At 41.9% G+C, this 17,077-nt stretch overlaps 2 protein-coding genes across 2 annotated transcripts; one reads left to right on the top strand and one right to left on the bottom strand.

Moving 5' to 3' along the window:
• The first annotated feature begins 1,289 nt into the window (after positions 1–1,289).
• cdadc1 (cytidine and dCMP deaminase domain containing 1) lies at positions 1,290–5,452 on the top strand. The gene is made up of 11 exons (XM_057026259.1): positions 1,290–1,507; positions 1,827–1,918; positions 2,003–2,186; positions 2,270–2,528; positions 2,668–2,874; positions 3,028–3,137; positions 3,451–3,500; positions 3,912–4,084; positions 4,165–4,354; positions 4,877–4,925; positions 5,006–5,452. Exons 1-11 carry the CDS (start codon positions 1,408–1,410, stop codon positions 5,107–5,109), a joined length of 1,518 nt encoding a protein of 505 aa, XP_056882239.1. The 5' UTR covers positions 1,290–1,407; the 3' UTR covers positions 5,110–5,452.
• A 227-nt stretch (positions 5,453–5,679) lies between these two features.
• Positions 5,680–16,913, bottom strand: cab39l (calcium binding protein 39-like). Its single transcript, XM_057026268.1, has 9 exons — positions 16,656–16,913; positions 10,451–10,574; positions 9,637–9,801; positions 9,410–9,528; positions 9,164–9,332; positions 8,923–8,982; positions 8,026–8,091; positions 7,629–7,772; positions 5,680–7,518 (listed from the first exon to the last, which is right to left on the bottom strand). Exons 2-9 carry the CDS (start codon positions 10,550–10,552, stop codon positions 7,339–7,341), a joined length of 1,005 nt encoding a protein of 334 aa, XP_056882248.1. The 5' UTR covers positions 10,553–10,574; positions 16,656–16,913; the 3' UTR covers positions 5,680–7,338.
• Positions 16,914–17,077: the final 164 nt, after the last annotated feature.

The raw sequence follows: 17,077 nt of genomic DNA, 5'->3' as shown, positions 1-17,077 counted from the left end.
GTTTCCTCTCCTCTCCTCTCCTCTCCTCTCCTCTCCTCTCTCCTCTCCTCTCCTCTCCTCTCCTTTCCTCCTCCTCATCAAGCAGACTAGTTATGCTGATTCTTGTGTAGTTTTTCTGCTTCTCCCCCCCCCCTCTCTATTTATTTACAGTTATTGCCGCCTCCAGAGCTGCATGACGACCTCCGTCCCCGCTGACCCGTTGTATAGTGTATTTTTGTGTGTGTTTCTGTTTCTGTTTCTGTTTCTGTTTCTGTTTCTGTTTCTGTTTTTGTTTCTCCTCAAGGTTTCTTCCTGTTAAAGGGGAGTTTTTCCTTGCCACTGTTGCTTGTCTGGGGTCAGGCCCTGGGATTCTGGAAAGCGCCTAGAGACAATTCTGATTGTATAAGACGCTATATAAATAAAGATTGATTTGATTTGTTCCAAGCACCAGTATGAAGAGCTTTGCATGAAGCATAACATTTTCATAAACAAGAAAATTTAAGAGGGCCTGTGTAAGAGATTCACCATCCAACACAAGGTGATATTTTTAACAAGTCCATTTTAAGAAAATTAAGATCAGGTAAGGACTTTTCCCATCATCAACAATTTCTAGATCCAAATGCATTTACATTTTGAAACTACTGTAAGCTGCAGAACGTCTATTCTTCACTTATAACTTGATAAGGATGCTTTACTAATGGTTGTCTTACTTATAATACCACAAATATTCCAGCTCTAAAATGTGAGAAATGGGGACAAACAACAAAACCTTGATTTTAAAGTAATATTCTATTTTAAAATATTCTTAAAACATTCCATTTATTTTCCCATTTTCTTAAAATGAGAATTTACTAGATAAAGGAAATGATGATCATTGTGATACTGAAGATTAGGATTAGGAAACATTCCTGAATCATGATCCGCTTCATGAGAAACAGGACTTTGTGGAATAAAAGAACAGGTTCCACCTTCTACTTGTCTACGTCACTCACCACCCCGCCTTGAACTAACCCGGAAATGGATATTTTCCCTTCGAAATAAGACTAATGATGCGTCGACCGGATAGAATTTACGCCGCCATGGACATACTGTAGTTAAAGTGTAGATTATATACACTATGTAATTTTGAATAACAAAATCGTTTTGTCTTAACAACAAAATTGTGACACAAAAAATGGATTCATATTGGTGTAGCCTGAAGTTGACTAGTCGGCGTTCACTTGTAAATAACTCATATCATCAGTAACGACACACTTCGATAATTGCCAGATAATGTGCTTATTTTGAAACTGCCCAGCGGAAACAGTATTGCTGTAAAGCCGGTCGCTTCACACAGGTTAATACTAATACTAACACTTTCCATTTGATTCCAGTGGTATCTGAAGACGGACCGATACGATTCTTCGCTGATTGAGGGAATAAAATTGAATGGAAACAACTGAAACATGGAACCGAGTCGACCCGGGCCAAATGAAGCCAGAAAGGGTCACGAAAGACAGCAGCACCCAGACTGACTGTAGGATAGAAGGTGAGTCGGAGTGCGGACTTAAAACAGCTGATCGCTGAGGAAGTAAACACCGCGCATCTTTGTAGGAAGGATTTGTTAAGGATACGCCAGAAATAATAAATATTTGCGTAGATTTGTGACTTTAAGACGTTTAAATAAGCTGTCAGCCATTGTCACATATCAAACGAACATTTTGAACCAGCGCTTTAGACAACATTAGGCTTTAAATAGAAGTAATGTATTTAAATACTGGATATCCTACTTTATGACATGACTATGTGTGATCATGCCTTTAAATAAAAAGACATTTCATGGATAATGAGTTACATTTGTACTCCAGGACATGGCCCCAGGTTATCAGAGGTGAACCTACACACCTTGCTGAGTTTATGGATGGAGATTTTCCCACAGACGCAACCTGAAGACATCGTGGTAATAGATATATGACAGTCTTGGGTGCCCGCAATCCCTTCAGTACTTTGATAAAAATCCAAATTGTCCTCATTGCCTGTGCAGTCACAGGTCCGTAGGGTGGGTCTGGTGGTGGTACGAGACGGTAAGGTGGTGGGTCTTCATTGTTCAGCACCTGAGCTCCACGCAGGGCAAGCAGCCATAATCCAGCACGGCAACGCTCTGGCAGGCTGCCAGCTCTATTTCTCCAGGAGACCCTGCGCTACCTGTTTCAAGATGCTCATCAATGGTGAGAACAGAGGAAGCCACTGCCGTTTGTGATCAAACCTGCCAATCACCATGCTCGTATGTCTGCTGCTGCGCGCTCTCCAGTTGGCGTCAGCTTGATTTCTTTCTGGCCCGGAGACCCTGAGGTTAGCATCCTGAGGTCCGATGATGTCTCGGGGGAGGCCCCACTTGACGCCATGGCGACAGAGATACTGAAGTCCAACAGTCGCCCTCAGATCTGCGTGTTGCTGGAGCCCCTTGTTCCAGGCCTTGCTCAGTTTATATCGGAGACATCTAGAAAGTCTGACTTCATGGAGGTGATTCCTGATCAGCAGGGATTGGACACGGATGAACTCTACAACAAGTACTGCAGCTTTCATTGTCTTGTTTAAAAGAATCTGCGCGTGCTTGCATGTACGTGTGTGTTCACATGCATGTGTGTGTCTGTGTCTGTACACATCTGTAATCAGGAGAATTTCCTCTCTGTTTTCTTTGATTTCAAGAGAGTGGAGAACACACCTGAAACTCTTCAGTGGACAGTTCCTGGTGAAGTCACCTCAGCAGCACCAGACGATTTTAACCCATATGGGTCTGGAGAACTTCGGCTTGGACCCGTGCTTCTCCAACCTAAGAAACAACATGAGGGAACTGGTGGAAGTGTTAGCTGCAGTAGCTGCCGGGTTACCCCAGCAACACTATGGCTTCTACCGGTTAGAAGCACTTCTTTCACACATTTTTATCCATAAGTACACATTCATACAAATTGTCTTCTTTTTGTCTCCAATTTTTGCGGACCATTTACCAGTGTTTCTTTGGTTTGTTTTTCAAATCGTTCACTGTTTTTTTTATTTTCTGTGGTTCAGCGAGCAGCGTGGCACTCCGCAGCCTTCATCTCTGCCTCATCCTGAAGGACTTCCTCAAGAAGTAGCTCGTCATTGCATCATCCAAGCGAGGCTGCTGTCTCATAGAACAGGTTAGGTGAAATTTCCCAAATGTTACTGTACCTGCAGAGGCGGAGTTGGAATGTCAGTCAAGTGCATGGTTTTCCCCCCAAGGGTAGCCTAATATATATATATATATTTTTTTTTTTTTTTTGTTTTTGGGAGAGGGGGTTATGGAAACTGGGTTGCGCAATCGGGGTAAACTGAGTTTTGTTTAGGTTAGATTCTGCTCCAGCACCATATTAGCTATATGAGGCTATATGGGGATTGAAATAAAGACATGTTTCAGCGTTACAGCAGGTTTCCACATGTGTGACTGCCATGATATTTCCGTTCTAATTTCAGAGGACCCTAAAGTGGGTGTGGGTGCTGTTATCTGGTCCACGTGTCAGTCGGTGAGCTCTTCTATAGTTTACAAAACCAGCTGATACTTTAGATCTAAGTAAGATACGTGCTTTTTAGAATTTGCTATGATCTTCGGACACTAACAAGTACCGAGGTCCAAAAATGGCACTTGGCCCAAAAGACAAGTTGTCAAACAGCGCCCCCTACTGGAAAAACGAGGCACTTTATTTACGTACAATAAAACATAAGATAATAAATAATGTTAATAGGCCGGACAGTGGTACAATGGATTTCTCTCCATATTATAAAGTCCAAAATGTCCATGAAATGACATGAAACCCTCCCCAAAGCAGTGCCACAAGTTGCTAACATAACAGTAAATGGTAGCTCACATGTAGTTTGCATGTTCTTGGTGATGCACACAAACTAAATGAGATATTCAGGTCTGTACTCTGTTCCAGGCTTTCTGTGATGGAACTGGTCATCTGTACTTGCTGGGCTGTGGCTACAACGCGTATCCAGCAGGTTCCCAGTACGCCGAGTATCCCCAGCTGGACAGCAAACAGGAAGGAGCCCGACAAAGACGCAAATACAGATACATCGTCCACGCGGAGCAGAACGCCCTCACTTCCATGTGCGGAAAAAGTGCGAAAGTGTGGGCAAAGTTCATTCTGGACAGGCATTAACGAGATGTTTTCTGCCTCGCGTTTTAAGGAATCAGGCCGCCAACCCAGAAGAGGCGTCCATGCTGTTTGTAACCAAATGCCCCTGTGACGAGTGTGTCCCCCTCATCAGAGGAGCCGGCATCACACACATCTACACCACAGACCAGGACCGGGACAAGGACAAGGGCGACATTTCCTACCTGAAGTTCAGCAGCTTAAACAACATCAACAAGTTTACAGTGAGTGCAGAAAAACCTCCTTTATAATTTCAGTTTGGTGCCATTACTTCATATTTAAGTTTCAGTGACTTTAGTCTTCCACCCACCTGCTTTGGCATCATATTATTATTAACAGTGTTGAAGGTCTCGTCATGATGTCTGTATTTGTCTGGAAATAAATCAGCCCATTGTATTTGCAAACCCCATCATGTATTAAATTCCAGTGATGTGGGATACCTCAGAGCTCCATCTTTGGTCCTACTCTGCTCCTCTTGTGCACTGAATATTATAATAAGATTAATTATGCAAGGGATTTGCTTTGTCTGCTCTTATATTTTGTACGTGTTTCTATGGTAAAAGGCTCAAATACACCTTATATACCACAAACATACAAAAATGTGTCGAACCATTATGATTGTCAGACACTGTTAGTGTCCAGTCAGTTCTAAAGAAATGGCAGAGATTTAGAGGGATGGTTTCATTTAAAGCAGTGTGAGTAGACGAGGACGTGCTGACTCTCTGATTCTGTGTGTGTCCTCACAGTGGCAGAGGAGTCCCTCTATTTGCACAGCAGCTTCCTCTCACCAATCCAGTAAGTTCCACCACCTTCAGGTCGATTCCTTCTGAACGTCTGCATCTCGTATCGTAATCAGCACTGTTTTCGGTTTGCAGATGGTGTCGGTGGCAAACACAGCAGACAGGCTGAGGAGGACGAGAGCCCCAGGAGCAAGAAGATGTGCGGCACCAGATCTCACAACCTGCACACAGTCAGCTGAAACCTCGAAAAACTGCTTTTCCCTCAGGTTTTATGGTTTATAGCTGCATTCAAAACATTTAGGAATGACAAAAATCATGTGCCACTGCATCATTTACCTCATATATTTGTGAGATTTTTTTTAAAGCTACATTTTATTCCCGCAAAAAAACCTAAAAAAGCTGTATTAAGTACATAGTTTGGTTCTTGCAGAACCTCATGTGTCATACGAGTTCCCTGGAAATGTTCTGTATTCTTACTGTTGGCTTGGCTGGAGTGCACAAACAAAAGCTGAAGTACTGTTTTTTCCTTAATCTGTGTGGAGTCATGGCTGCTAAAGACTTGAGCGGTTATGTTGAAATGCTTTTAATGTTTCAAGTGTCATTTACTTTTCTTTGGGAGTTCTGGGGATGGAGAAAAGGTCAAAACAAAAAGGAAACTATCCTCTGGCCAACACTCTACAAAACGGATTGAAACAGGGAGGAGTTTAAATCAAAAGCAATACAAGAAAAGTAGAATATTTAAGTAAGTTCAAAGTGGCACGGTATTATGTGCTTTAATACAGGATATCAACACACATAAACACACAATGTTTACTTTCCTGTCTTTTTATTTGTGTTAAATGTGGTCTGACAACATCAGTGTGGGGTTGGATGACTGTTTTATGAGAAGACACAGGAGAGATCATGTACAGCGCTCTCATATGTTGGACTTTAAACCAGGAGAAGTACAAACAAATAAGTTGTTTTTGGCTCAAGTCAGGCGTAAAACTGGTGTGTGTTTGTCACATCTTAAAAGCTCTTTTTTTTTAGAACTCCTTTGTGTTTTCTTGATTCTCTTCAGCTGAATAGCAAATCACATGTTTACACCTCAACAGGTACTTAATTAATCCAAAATATCCAGTAAGAATATTTAGCTAATTTGAAAATTGAGCTCACGTTTATAGAAAAAGTAAATCAGCTTTGAACATATCACATTAACCTTACTGAGTCAGCACATTTACCTGCTTATCAGTCAATTTTGATGGTAACTGATCAGATGGGTTAACTAACAACATAGCTCAAATATAGTGGGTTAACAGGTTCACAGCTTAATTGGCACAAATATGTTGTCGAGCATATTTTCTTGATCACATCAATTAAGCTCCCCTTAAAAGCAGCGATGATACAAAAGAAAGCCAACACGCCAAACTGGAAAAGGCACCTTTGAAGCTTTTCTGCTCGGCTGCGAATGGGACATGGAAGACGACACCAAAGGAAAGTACAAAGAAGAGCCTCTACACGGCAGCGTGCCTCCGGTGTGTGTGTGTGTTTCCACTCACTTCATGTGTGCAAACCATTAATAGAATAGCGAAACTAAATCAAGTCATAAAAATCAAGATTCAGAAAATCAGATTGCAAACAATAGTTAATGAAAGATGAACAGAAACATTGAAATCATTCTGTTATTATCCAGAAAGTGCAATCAGTCACCAGCAAAATGGACTGGTGATTAAATGATTGGAGCTTACTGCACTGGTAGCAGCCCAGTCTCCCCAAAAAGGCCCTTCATTTCATTCCCATTAATAATAAATTGGATTCTTTTTCATAGCAATGTTTCGCTCAAAACTAATAACCTTTGACCTTCTTATTGCATTATGCATGGCACAAGATGATGGGTTGATATTTTTCTGTCTGACTCACAAATTTGTTTTAGATAAATTTATATTATTCCTGGTTTAACAAATCCAGCACACCAGCCAGTCTGTTTTTTTTTAAAGAGTCATTTAATTTAAATGAGAAGAAACGTAATGTTGGTGATTTTGCACTGTATTTGGCTCAGCTTTTGAGTTTGAAACTGGAAAAAAGCATCACGTGATGGTCACGCAGTGACTTAACGTTAGCAACAACACCTGCCTTCAGCGATGAAGCAAAAATTATAATCACTCTTCAGTGGTTTATTTACAGAAAACTTTCATCCGTAGGAACAAAACAATTACTGATCATTTTGGCCAACTTTTTTTTTTCTATTAGTCAACACAGCAAATCAGCTACTTCCATCATCGTATGTTATGGTGCTACGTGTTACAGATGAGGGGGAAAGAGGCCTGTGTGAGCTAAAGAAAAGAAAACCAGTGATTAGGAACGACAGCTACACCAGTTAAATGAACCAACAGAGTAAAGACAGATGTCTTCAAATAGAATAAACATTTTTTTTTCTACTGAATGTTTTCCTATCAATAAAAAGTTGGGATAAAGGGATAAGTGCTCCTCTATGAGGCTGGTTTCTTCAGATCCCTGATCTGTTTGATTAAATAGGTCTTCTCATCGTTAAACTGCTCATCATCTGTGCGATCCTTCTGGAAGTTGTTTAAGAAGTCGATTAGTTTAGTCTGGTTCTTTAGCAGGATGTCGACGATGGGCTGTGTTTTGTTGGGGTTTGCTACAAACACCTGTGATGAGATAATATATTTTTATAATGAAAACTTTATCAGCATAGTTTCTTGAAAAAGAAATCCAAAAAGCACACTGGTTAAGCATATTTGACAGGTTTCAGTTTTACCTTGAAGACATGGAAGGCCTCAAACTGGATGTTGGGACTCTTGTCTCGTAGGAGATTCATCATGAGCTTCAGATTCTCGGGCTTGCTGATGTAGCGTGTCATCACTGTGAAGTTGTGTCTGTCCAACAGCAGCTCCCCAAGAAGCTGTGAGAAACGAAACTTAGTGTTGGACTTGTGCCGTACAGTGGCGCGTCCGCTAGGGGGCAGCACGCGACGACAAAAGCGTTTACCATCAGTTTTGCCCCAACATGTAGACGCAGATCTAATTAGCTAATGAAAAGTATTCTACTTTTTGCTTTTTTAACAGAATTATCTTAGTGTTTATCACCACAGGTGCTTAGAAAATTTCTGACGTATTGCACTATATAATAAAATTATTGTACGACTCGGACCAAACCTTTAGAGACTGCCTCTTGGTTACGTAGTTTTCAGAATTCAGAAGCTTCTCGTAGTCTGCAAACACCTGCAGGCGTATAGAGAAGGAAAAACCACAATGGACTTTCAGATTTTTATTGTAATGACAACTGCACTATTGTTTTTACGCCTTAAATTAATCCTTATGTGTAAAGTGTCAAAGAATTGACTTAAAGTGATTTAAAATTACACGGATCAACAGCGCAGCGATGGAAAACAATGCCTTAATATCAGTCATGCCAGTTTCACAGTCAAATTTGGATACATTCAAGATTGAGATTTAAAAAGGCATCTTTGTGTGGGGTTCCTGCCACCTGAGGCCCTCAGGGTCTCGAAAGGACCCCTCTGCCTGCGCAGGTTGACAGCTTTGGCAGACAGACCGGTTCCACTTATTCACTTTTCCTAGAACTAAATCCTGCTTTAGTGAGTTGCTTCCTGAGCACGGTGCATTCAAAAGGACACACTTTTTTTAAAAAGGAATGTGAGTCCGCCATTGAGCAGGGAGGTGAATGACCCCTGATGTGGTTGTGTGCTGCCTCCGCCTGCTCGCTCTCTCTTGGGGGCCCTCTGAGTGACGCGGTCACCGAGCGCTGAGAGCTTCATATTTTTTTGCTTCAAACAAGTGTTCAGTGGAAGATGTTGTGCGGCCTAAATATTGTTGACTGTGCGAAGGGAGGGGATGTGACGCAGGTTCAAAATTGCACGTCAAACAGCCATTAGAAGCTCTGAGACCCAACCGCCATTTTAAAGAGACCCTGGGAAAATTCCCCAGGACGAGGTAAAAAAGAAAAATAGAATTTAAACATTACTCTACTAAATGTACAAGTTATCTCACTTATAATATAAACTTTTGAAGGGTTAAAAAGTAAAAATCACTCACCGCATCATAGTTCTGCTCCAGATGTTCAGCTACCAGCACTTTGTGTCTTGTCAGAAGATCCTGTGCATAAAAATAATGTCTAATGAGTAACGCCAAACTATATTCAAAGATTTTAAAATCCAAACTATAATTAAATGAAAACAAAACAACAACAGTCCCTGCTAGTGAGTGGTAAACAATAATTACTGATGCTTAGTCTTTACAAAAAGGCATTTAAAGGTAGCAGGCGCGCATGAGGGACCTTGAAGGTGGCGAAGGCGTCAGAGGCAATGTCAAAAGTGGACATCTCCACGTAGTTGAAGAAATTTGGGAAATGATCGGACTGGAGGACTATCTTGGCGAGCGGCTCGTGGCGGATGCACTCCCTCAGCATGATGCCGCAGTTCAGCGCTACCTGGGGAGTCTCGTACCTGTAAACAAACGTGTGTTTTAGCCTCGCCGCGGATCACATCCAGTTTCAAGCGCTCGGTGTCGGAGTGGGTCTCACCCTTTCAGTAGTATAAAGAGGACTTCTTGGTGAGAACAGAAATATTCAACAGTGGGGCTCCTTGTCCCGATCTGCCTTCTCAGGATGTTGTTAAAGATCTGACACACGTCCTTCTTCCCCTAAAAACACACCAGGCCATCAAGAACACACACACAAACACACATGAATGCTGTGCTGAATGCCAAGGTGAAAAGGTCAAAGTTGCCATGGCTGCCTTCTGTTATTACCTCAAAATCTATAAGCTGCAGGTTTTCCACCAGAGTGATCAGGAGCCCACTGTTGTACAGCTCCTGGGCCAGCTGGGCCACCGTCTCCGTGTGAGGCTCCTTATCGTTGCTGCCATACAGAATCTCCTTCATGGACACCAAACACTTTGACACCTCCTCAGATGCCTGGAAAAAGAGGGGAGAACGCCTTTAAAGACGACTAGAGGAGAGGAGGAAAAGAGAGGGAACACAGACATCCTTTACTCTGACAGGTTATGTGGCCAAAATGTCTTTACCTTAAAACATGGCCGCTTTTAAACTTTTAGCTCATTATTCATTAAGCAATTAAATGTTGGCTTTTTAAAACCGTGACAAATTTATTTCAGTGGGGCGTTTTCAGCACATTCAATTGTGTTTTTAAAATGTATTTCAAAGCAAAGGTTTTTATTTTTTTGTGGTGGCCCCGATCCTCTGAATATGTTGTTTTCATCAGAAGTGGAGCAATGATGTTATTTTATTTTCATAAGGGGAGGAACACATGAAAATATGGACTTGGACACACATTACAGTCATTGTGTCATCGTGCTGAAAAGAGAAAAATGGAAAATTGTGTGTGCGTGCGTGTGTGTGTGTGTGTGTGTGTGTGCTCTTTTGGTGTCCAGGGACCCAGGGTTAACATCCCTCTGTGAAATTAGAACAGGGAACAGCCTGGCCCACTCATCTCCTGACACTTTGCTGTCAAGGCCATTTACAGAACACACACACACACACCACACACACACACACACACACACACACACACACACACACACACACACGCAGGCCCCTTTTCTACCTTGTCTGTCTTCTTGTCATGTTTGACCAGGATGGCCAGATTTTCTTTCAAGGTCCTAACAATGTCGGCCGGACTCTTGTGGGATTTACCAAATAGTGGCATGGTGGGTACAGGTTTCAGGACCCTGGGAACACAAGGACACACTCGTAAGCAACATCAAAAAGAACCTTCTCATCACTTCAGTTTGTGTAGAATAAGTTGGAAAGGACAGTGTTTCTTGTGTGTAAGGCTTTTCTGTGTGAGGCCTTCACATAAGGTGTTGCTACTGAAGCTGAACTTTTCTCCACCAAAACATCTGCATCTGTCCTGTGAGGACTGTTGACTGCCTCCCAGAACGGAGGAACAAACAAATAAAGGGATGAATGACAGCAGTCGCGATGTCGCACGGAGCATGATTAAACATTGCACCAGGGTAAAAGTGGAAATGACCAAAACGCTACTGCGACAACCAACCAGCCGCACTGACTGTAGGATCCTGTACATGACTAAGCTAAATTATTAACGTTATGGAATAAGCAGATACTTTAGAAAGGGTAGCGTAGGATTTAAGATCATGGTAGGAGTGAGGAGGCAAATATTTAAGGTTACATGGTAAATGATAGAAACCACAACTAGCTGCCATGTCTGTGGAGGGTGGGTACGTGAGCGTTCCCAGGTCCAGCAGGCAGCTGTGGCTTTCACACTCCAGAGCAGGATAGCAACACTGAGAACTTGTGACTGCTAATCCTCATCTAGGAATTTAATGCCCCCCCACCCCCTTCCTCCACACACTAACTCCCTCATTTCATTCCACTCCACCACAACTCCCACTGCTGGGCCCTCCATCCATCTCTGCTGGGCTCAACTGCATCCAGAGACTTTTATTTTGAAAGAAAAGCAGAACAGTGGGATTTAACCTTTTATCTAAATACAGTCTCGTCTCCATTAGAATGTGCTTACCACCAATTCCTAATAATTGATCATATATGAAGACAGAAACCAATAAATCTGTTAAATGTGACAGAGTTGAAAGAGTTGATAAAGTTGTCATAAGAAATAATCTGAGCAGGGACGGAAAAAGAAGGCAAAAAATGGAAAATATAAAAGGCAATTTGGCAACTTTTAACTCAGAAAACACACATTTCTAAGAGCCCTTCACCACTGCATAAACAGGAGAACAGCTGAGAGCAGAATCACAAGGTTTTAGCCTGACTGAGATGTTCCTCCACCACCACCACTGGCTGCTTGTCAGACGTTTAGCTTGTGAGCTTTTAGCATATCTGATTGTAGTCTGAATGCTCTTAACCACGATGCTACTGTTTTGTTGTTATAATGATGTTTACTGATGGGTTTATTCACACACAGTGGCCCTGGTCAGAGGGTATAGTGCTGATTTACATTGAACAAGTGAAACTGTGTGGCAAGAAGATATTTATGACCTCTCTAACTTCCTGTCCAGAGCCAGCTTTGCAATTCTGGGAATATTTCAGATTTTAAAAAGGTCAGTTTAAACAGCAAAGATTCATGATTTAACTTGAAAACATTCTTATTGGATGAGAAACACATAACAGAGAATGTGAGAGGCCCCATTTTTCTCATTTTATCATGTCTAATAAAGCCCCACTTGCAATATTTACACAAAGATAAGCAGGCATAGAGGAAGTACTTATCAATGCAGAACCCATGATAGATTTCCTGCCCTGTAAACCGACCAGAAAGCAGAGAACTATGTCATAACCTAAGCCTATTTTCAAAAACCAAGCTCATGCAGCCAAAACAAGCATTTCGTTATTGAAGAATTTATAGTTACTGGTGTTTTGTGGAAAACAAACTGCCAAATTTCACTTGATAAATGTTATCTAATGCATTCAACTGGTGCCCACCGACCTTTAATTTAACACACAACTGGCTGTTTAAGCATAAGCTAGATATTGAGCTTGTGCGGTAGGTCAAGAGGTACCAGCTAGAAATAGTGGGGCTCACCTCCATGACCAGCATGGGTTATGGCACCCAGCTCCTTGAGAGGGGCTGGACCCTACACTAGACTGGAGTTGCCCAGGGTGAGCGTTGGTGTGGGCTTACCCTCCCCAGCTCAGCTGCCATGTGTTGGGTCCTATCCTTGGGGTCAGGTATAGGCCTCTTGATGTTTGTGTCTATGGGCTGAACAGTGCACTCAGCATTCATGGAGTCCCCGACTCCATCGTTCTACTGGAGGACTTCAACACTCATGTGGGCAATGACAGTGAAACCTGGAGGGGAGTGACTGGAAGGAACAGCCTGCCTGATCTGAACTCAAGTGGTGTTCTGTTACTGGACTTCTATGCTAGTCATAGCTTGACGTCCTTGCCACGCATGCATATTTGATCATTTGATCTGATCCATATGTCTTAGACACTCGATTAAAGAGAGGAGCTGAGTTGTCAACCAATCACCACCTGGTGGTGAGTTGGATCCGTTTGTAGGGGAGGAAGTTGGATAGACTTTGTAGGTCCACACGCATTATGAGGGTCTGTCAGAGATGTCTGGCTGAGCCCACAGTCAGGGAAGTCTTCAACTCCCACCTCCAGGAGAACCTGTCCCAGATTGCCAAGGAGGCTGGGGAATTTGAGGCAGTTTTGGAGCTGTGCAAGGTGCCAGTCGTGGTGGCAATTCACATACCCGGTGCTGAATACAGGAAGTGAGGGATGTCGTCAAGCTGAAGAAGTCCTATCAGTCCATGTTGGTCTGTGGAACTCCTGAAGCAGTTGACATATTGGCAGGACAAGCTAGTCAGAGCCCAGGCTGTCCCAGAGGCAAAAACTCGGGTCTGGGAGGAATTCGATGAGGCCATGGAGGACTACCGGTCGGCCTCGAAAAATTATTTGTCAAGCTGTCCACCGCCTCAGGAAGGGGAAGCAGTGCTCTGCCAACACTGTTTACAGTGCGGGCCAGGAGGCGTTGACCTCAACTGGGGACATTGTCTGATGGTGAAAGGAATAATTCGAAAAGCTCCTCAATCCCCCGACACGCCTTACATTGAGGAGGCTGGGGACTCGGAGGTGGACTCGACCATCACCCAAGTACTGGGGTGGGTTGCAGCCAAGTGTGAAGTGAAATGGTGAAATGGAGTGAGATATTGACAGGCAGATTGGTGCAACCTCCGCAGCTAGGCAGTCGGTGTACCGGACCTTTGAGGTGCAGGAAGAGCTGAGTCAAAACCCAAAGCTCTTTACCAGTCTCCACTCCTATTTTCACTCATGGTCATGAACTTTGGGTGGTTACTGAAAAGGACAAGGGTGAGACGCTCAGTCACTTGGGGAGAACTCAAAGTAGAACCACTGTCCTTAGGTCAAGAGGAGGCAGCTGAGGCGGCTTGGGCAACTCTTTCGGATACCAGGACGAGGCCCGAGGAAGACCCAAGATACGTTGGAGAGTCTATATGTCTCAGTGGGCCTGGGAGCACCTCGAAATCCTCCCAGATGAGCTTGAGGAAATGTCTGGGGTGAGGGAAGTCACATCCCTGCTTTGAACCCAGCCCCAGCTAAACGAAGACCAGACAAGTACTGCACCTTTATGTAATTCATGTTGTTCAAGGCAGCTTTGGAAATGAATTTATTGCTTTCTGACCATATCCGATTTTTCCATTGTTGCATCTGTGTTTGTAAATAAAGGAACCTCTGTGCCTTTGTCCTGCCCCCTTTTTCAAGCTCAGTTTACAGAGACGGCAGTGGAAAACAGCAGTTACCTTCACAAAGGGTGGTTTTGATCACTAATGGTGACGGTGTGGCAAAGCTAGTGCTTCATCACACCTGCCGCACTGACAGCAGTAGTGAGTGCATGTTCAAGGGTCACGTCAAAACAACAGGTCTGACATGAGTCAGTCTGTCTCTGATCTGACAATTTACAGACAAGACAACAGAGAAAGACACAGACAAACAGACAAAAGACTCTTCAATCAGACAGGACTAGGTAACACACAACAGGAGCCACACTAGCAAGACCAGGTTATAATTATGGAGCTTGAGTTTCTACGTTGTCCTTTCAAGTCCTTTAGGGGTGTTGATAGTGCGAGTTTGTAGTACTCGTGCAAAAATGAGTTTCGGTGGTCAAATCCTTATTGCTAATGTGAGTTTGATGCTAAATGCCATCGTTTTGGATGGAGAGGTAGGTGATAGTTTACATTGTGTTTATGGTGCTTTAAGGACATCCTTGGTATAAAAACAGCATCATGCTCACAGATTAAAAACATGCCAGTGTACATTAAGGTTGTCGTTTAATATAATATAGTAAAAAAACTAATTCATTGATGTACTTGAAGGTTAAAAAGGATGAAATATTTCATGCTTGGGATTAAAAGTGTATTCATGCTAAAAAATATGTTCATTAAGTCTTCATAATTCATGTGGATCTGCCACATTTATTATCAAAAATAATAAATTATGTGATTATAAAAAAAAGGGTTTGCTTTGCTCTAAATTCTTAATGTGTGCTGTTGTTTTAAAACTACAGAACAGACAATAATAGTCTTAAATTATGACTGTGTTGAAAGGCTTCTGACTAATATGCTTCATTTTGGATGCCTGCATTGATAGACATCCCCATTGTATGAAAAAAATCCCTATTTGCTGCTTTATGCCCATAAACTCATGACGTAAGCATAGACTGCTGTACGTACAAGAGCTTCAAGCAACACAATGGCTGAACTCTGAAGTCAGTTAGCCTGCAAGGCAAGGATTCCTTTCACGTCTCATCACCATGACGACTGGCACGTGCCACCTTCAATCACAACCATCAGCAATAATTTACAATACACAGCAAACACATGTAGAAACCTCTACTGGTATAAAAAGGCCACATCAGCAGATGCACGTTATAATCTTGTGATTGTTAAAAATAACTGAGAACCAGTTGTGCTATATTTAAAGCATTTTACATAAAATATGGTGGAACAAGCAAAAAAATGGTCAGAACTGAAAAATATATTTTTAAATGTCACTATTTCTCCTCCATACATATCACACTGACTGTTTAGATTTAAACGATATTAAACCTTTAATATGTTGTTGGCATTGAAACAGATTTAGGGAAAATGTTAAGCTTGTTTATCATACTTCGTATTTTATGCTTTGAGGACTTTTTAAAGATCCACAAGGACAAAAAGTCTAGCTGATGGAAGCTAGGGAGACAAAAACTGACCAGATGTAACAAGACATCTATCTGCTGCTACAGTGACAATAATAATCAGAAATAATACGTTTAATGGACATTTATGGTGTCATGCTTCTAAAATGGACGGTCCAAGCTTTAATTACAATTAGCATAACCTAGAACACCATCAATTATATCAGTCTCAATTTTGAAACCTCATCCTATCTGTATAATGTGTGTGTGACAATTTTATCTTTATTTTATATAATTTATAAAATGTAAAATATATGCTGACTGTATTCATCTCCTCATATAGTAATATTTACAGCAAAAGTAAATTGCATAAATCAGAGAATATTTGTGTAATCCCAGCATATTAATGTAACAGTATTGGTCAGTGAATTTAATTGCCAATCATATAATAATTTCCATATAACATAGTGTTAATAGCATTTTTATTATCAAAACGTCAAGTGTTGTAACTAAATGTGCTTGGGGGAAAAAAGAAATGGAATTTTTTTTAAAGATATGTCAACCAAAGGTTAAAATAACAAACTTGAGGGTGAAGCTTTTTATATCTTCTAAATCTAGAAATGAAAAAATCTTTCAGCTCTCAAATTTAGGTTAGAGATAAACCGGAAGCTGGGTTGTTTTGATTCTGGCTAGCTTTACCATTCAGGTTTAAAGTAGCGCAGCAAAGAAGGGGAAATAAAAACAATCGTCACGCAGTCATGGTTCCCGTTTAGGAGGATTTAAGAATGTAATAAATGACGACATTTGGATGACTAAGAGCTTGTTACGAAGCAGTAAGTAAATAATGCACCAGGCCGCAAAAACAGTCGCAGACAACGTGATTTAAAGAGGCTACACCCCTCTCGCTGTGCGCTCAACTCCCTTATTGTTTGACAGATTTATTAAGCTAGTCACTGCTGTCCGCATCATTTCAGAAATTGTGGCCACAGGCAGGACCTAATCCCTAAGCAAATGCCAGTATGCGCAAAGCATAAATAGAGTTACGATGGCTGTTGATTATAACAATATTTCACCATTTTGATAAGTGCAAGCGACTGCTGTTCGCAGTGTGAAGTGGAAATGATACCTTCAGTAAGGAAGATGTTCGGGTATCTTCAAGCGTCTTCACTGCCTCTGTCCCGGTTCACAGCGCAGCCGAGCCTCCAGGGTAGACTGGATAGGTCACGCCAGGGTTGTTTGTTAGCTGGAACGTCAGCTAAAAGTGTTTGTGATAGAATTCAAAATGTGTGGAATCTGTTAAGAAGGCAGAGCAGAATTCCATCTGGTCGCTTTCCAGTCGTCTGTCACGTTAGCGTGTCAGAACTTGAGGACTTCCGGTGAGGATCTTCACATTAAGAACCTCGGTCGCCTACATTCGCTTACTGTTAAAACTAAATTCTGAAAGAGGAATTCAAAATTTGAACTGAAATGGTTTGGAGTAGTTCAATAATTGCTTAAAGTCATTATTTCAACCAACATCTTGTGTTGTCACAGTGGATGATTCTTTTA

The sequence above is a fragment of the Takifugu flavidus genome, chromosome 3 (assembly GCF_003711565.1).
Source record: "Takifugu flavidus isolate HTHZ2018 chromosome 3, ASM371156v2, whole genome shotgun sequence".
Lineage (NCBI taxonomy): Eukaryota > Metazoa > Chordata > Actinopteri > Tetraodontiformes > Tetraodontidae > Takifugu > Takifugu flavidus.
This window is presented reverse-complemented; position numbering and strand designations above follow the sequence as displayed.

What these genes read in the sequence shown, in the direction of transcription:
- cdadc1 (XM_057026259.1), top strand. Translation starts at nt 1,408, where the DNA reads ATGGAAACAACTGAAACATGGAACCGAGTCGACCCGGGCCAAATGAAG. An exon ending in TTTCAAGATGCTCATCAATG is followed by an intron (nt 2,187 to 2,269) that starts GTGAGAACAGAG and finishes CGCGCTCTCCAG; the next exon opens with TTGGCGTCAGCTTGATTTCT. An exon ending in GCTGCTGTCTCATAGAACAG is followed by an intron (nt 3,138 to 3,450) that starts GTTAGGTGAAAT and finishes TTCTAATTTCAG; the next exon opens with AGGACCCTAAAGTGGGTGTG.
- cab39l (XM_057026268.1), bottom strand. Translation starts at nt 10,552, where the DNA reads ATGCCACTATTTGGTAAATCCCACAAGAGTCCGGCCGACATTGTTAGG. An exon ending in TGCAGCTTATAGATTTTGAG is followed by an intron (nt 9,529 to 9,636) that starts GTAATAACAGAA and finishes GTGTGTTTTTAG; the next exon opens with GGGAAGAAGGACGTGTGTCA. An exon ending in CCAAGAGGCAGTCTCTAAAG is followed by an intron (nt 7,773 to 8,025) that starts GTTTGGTCCGAG and finishes CGTTTCTCACAG; the next exon opens with CTTCTTGGGGAGCTGCTGTT.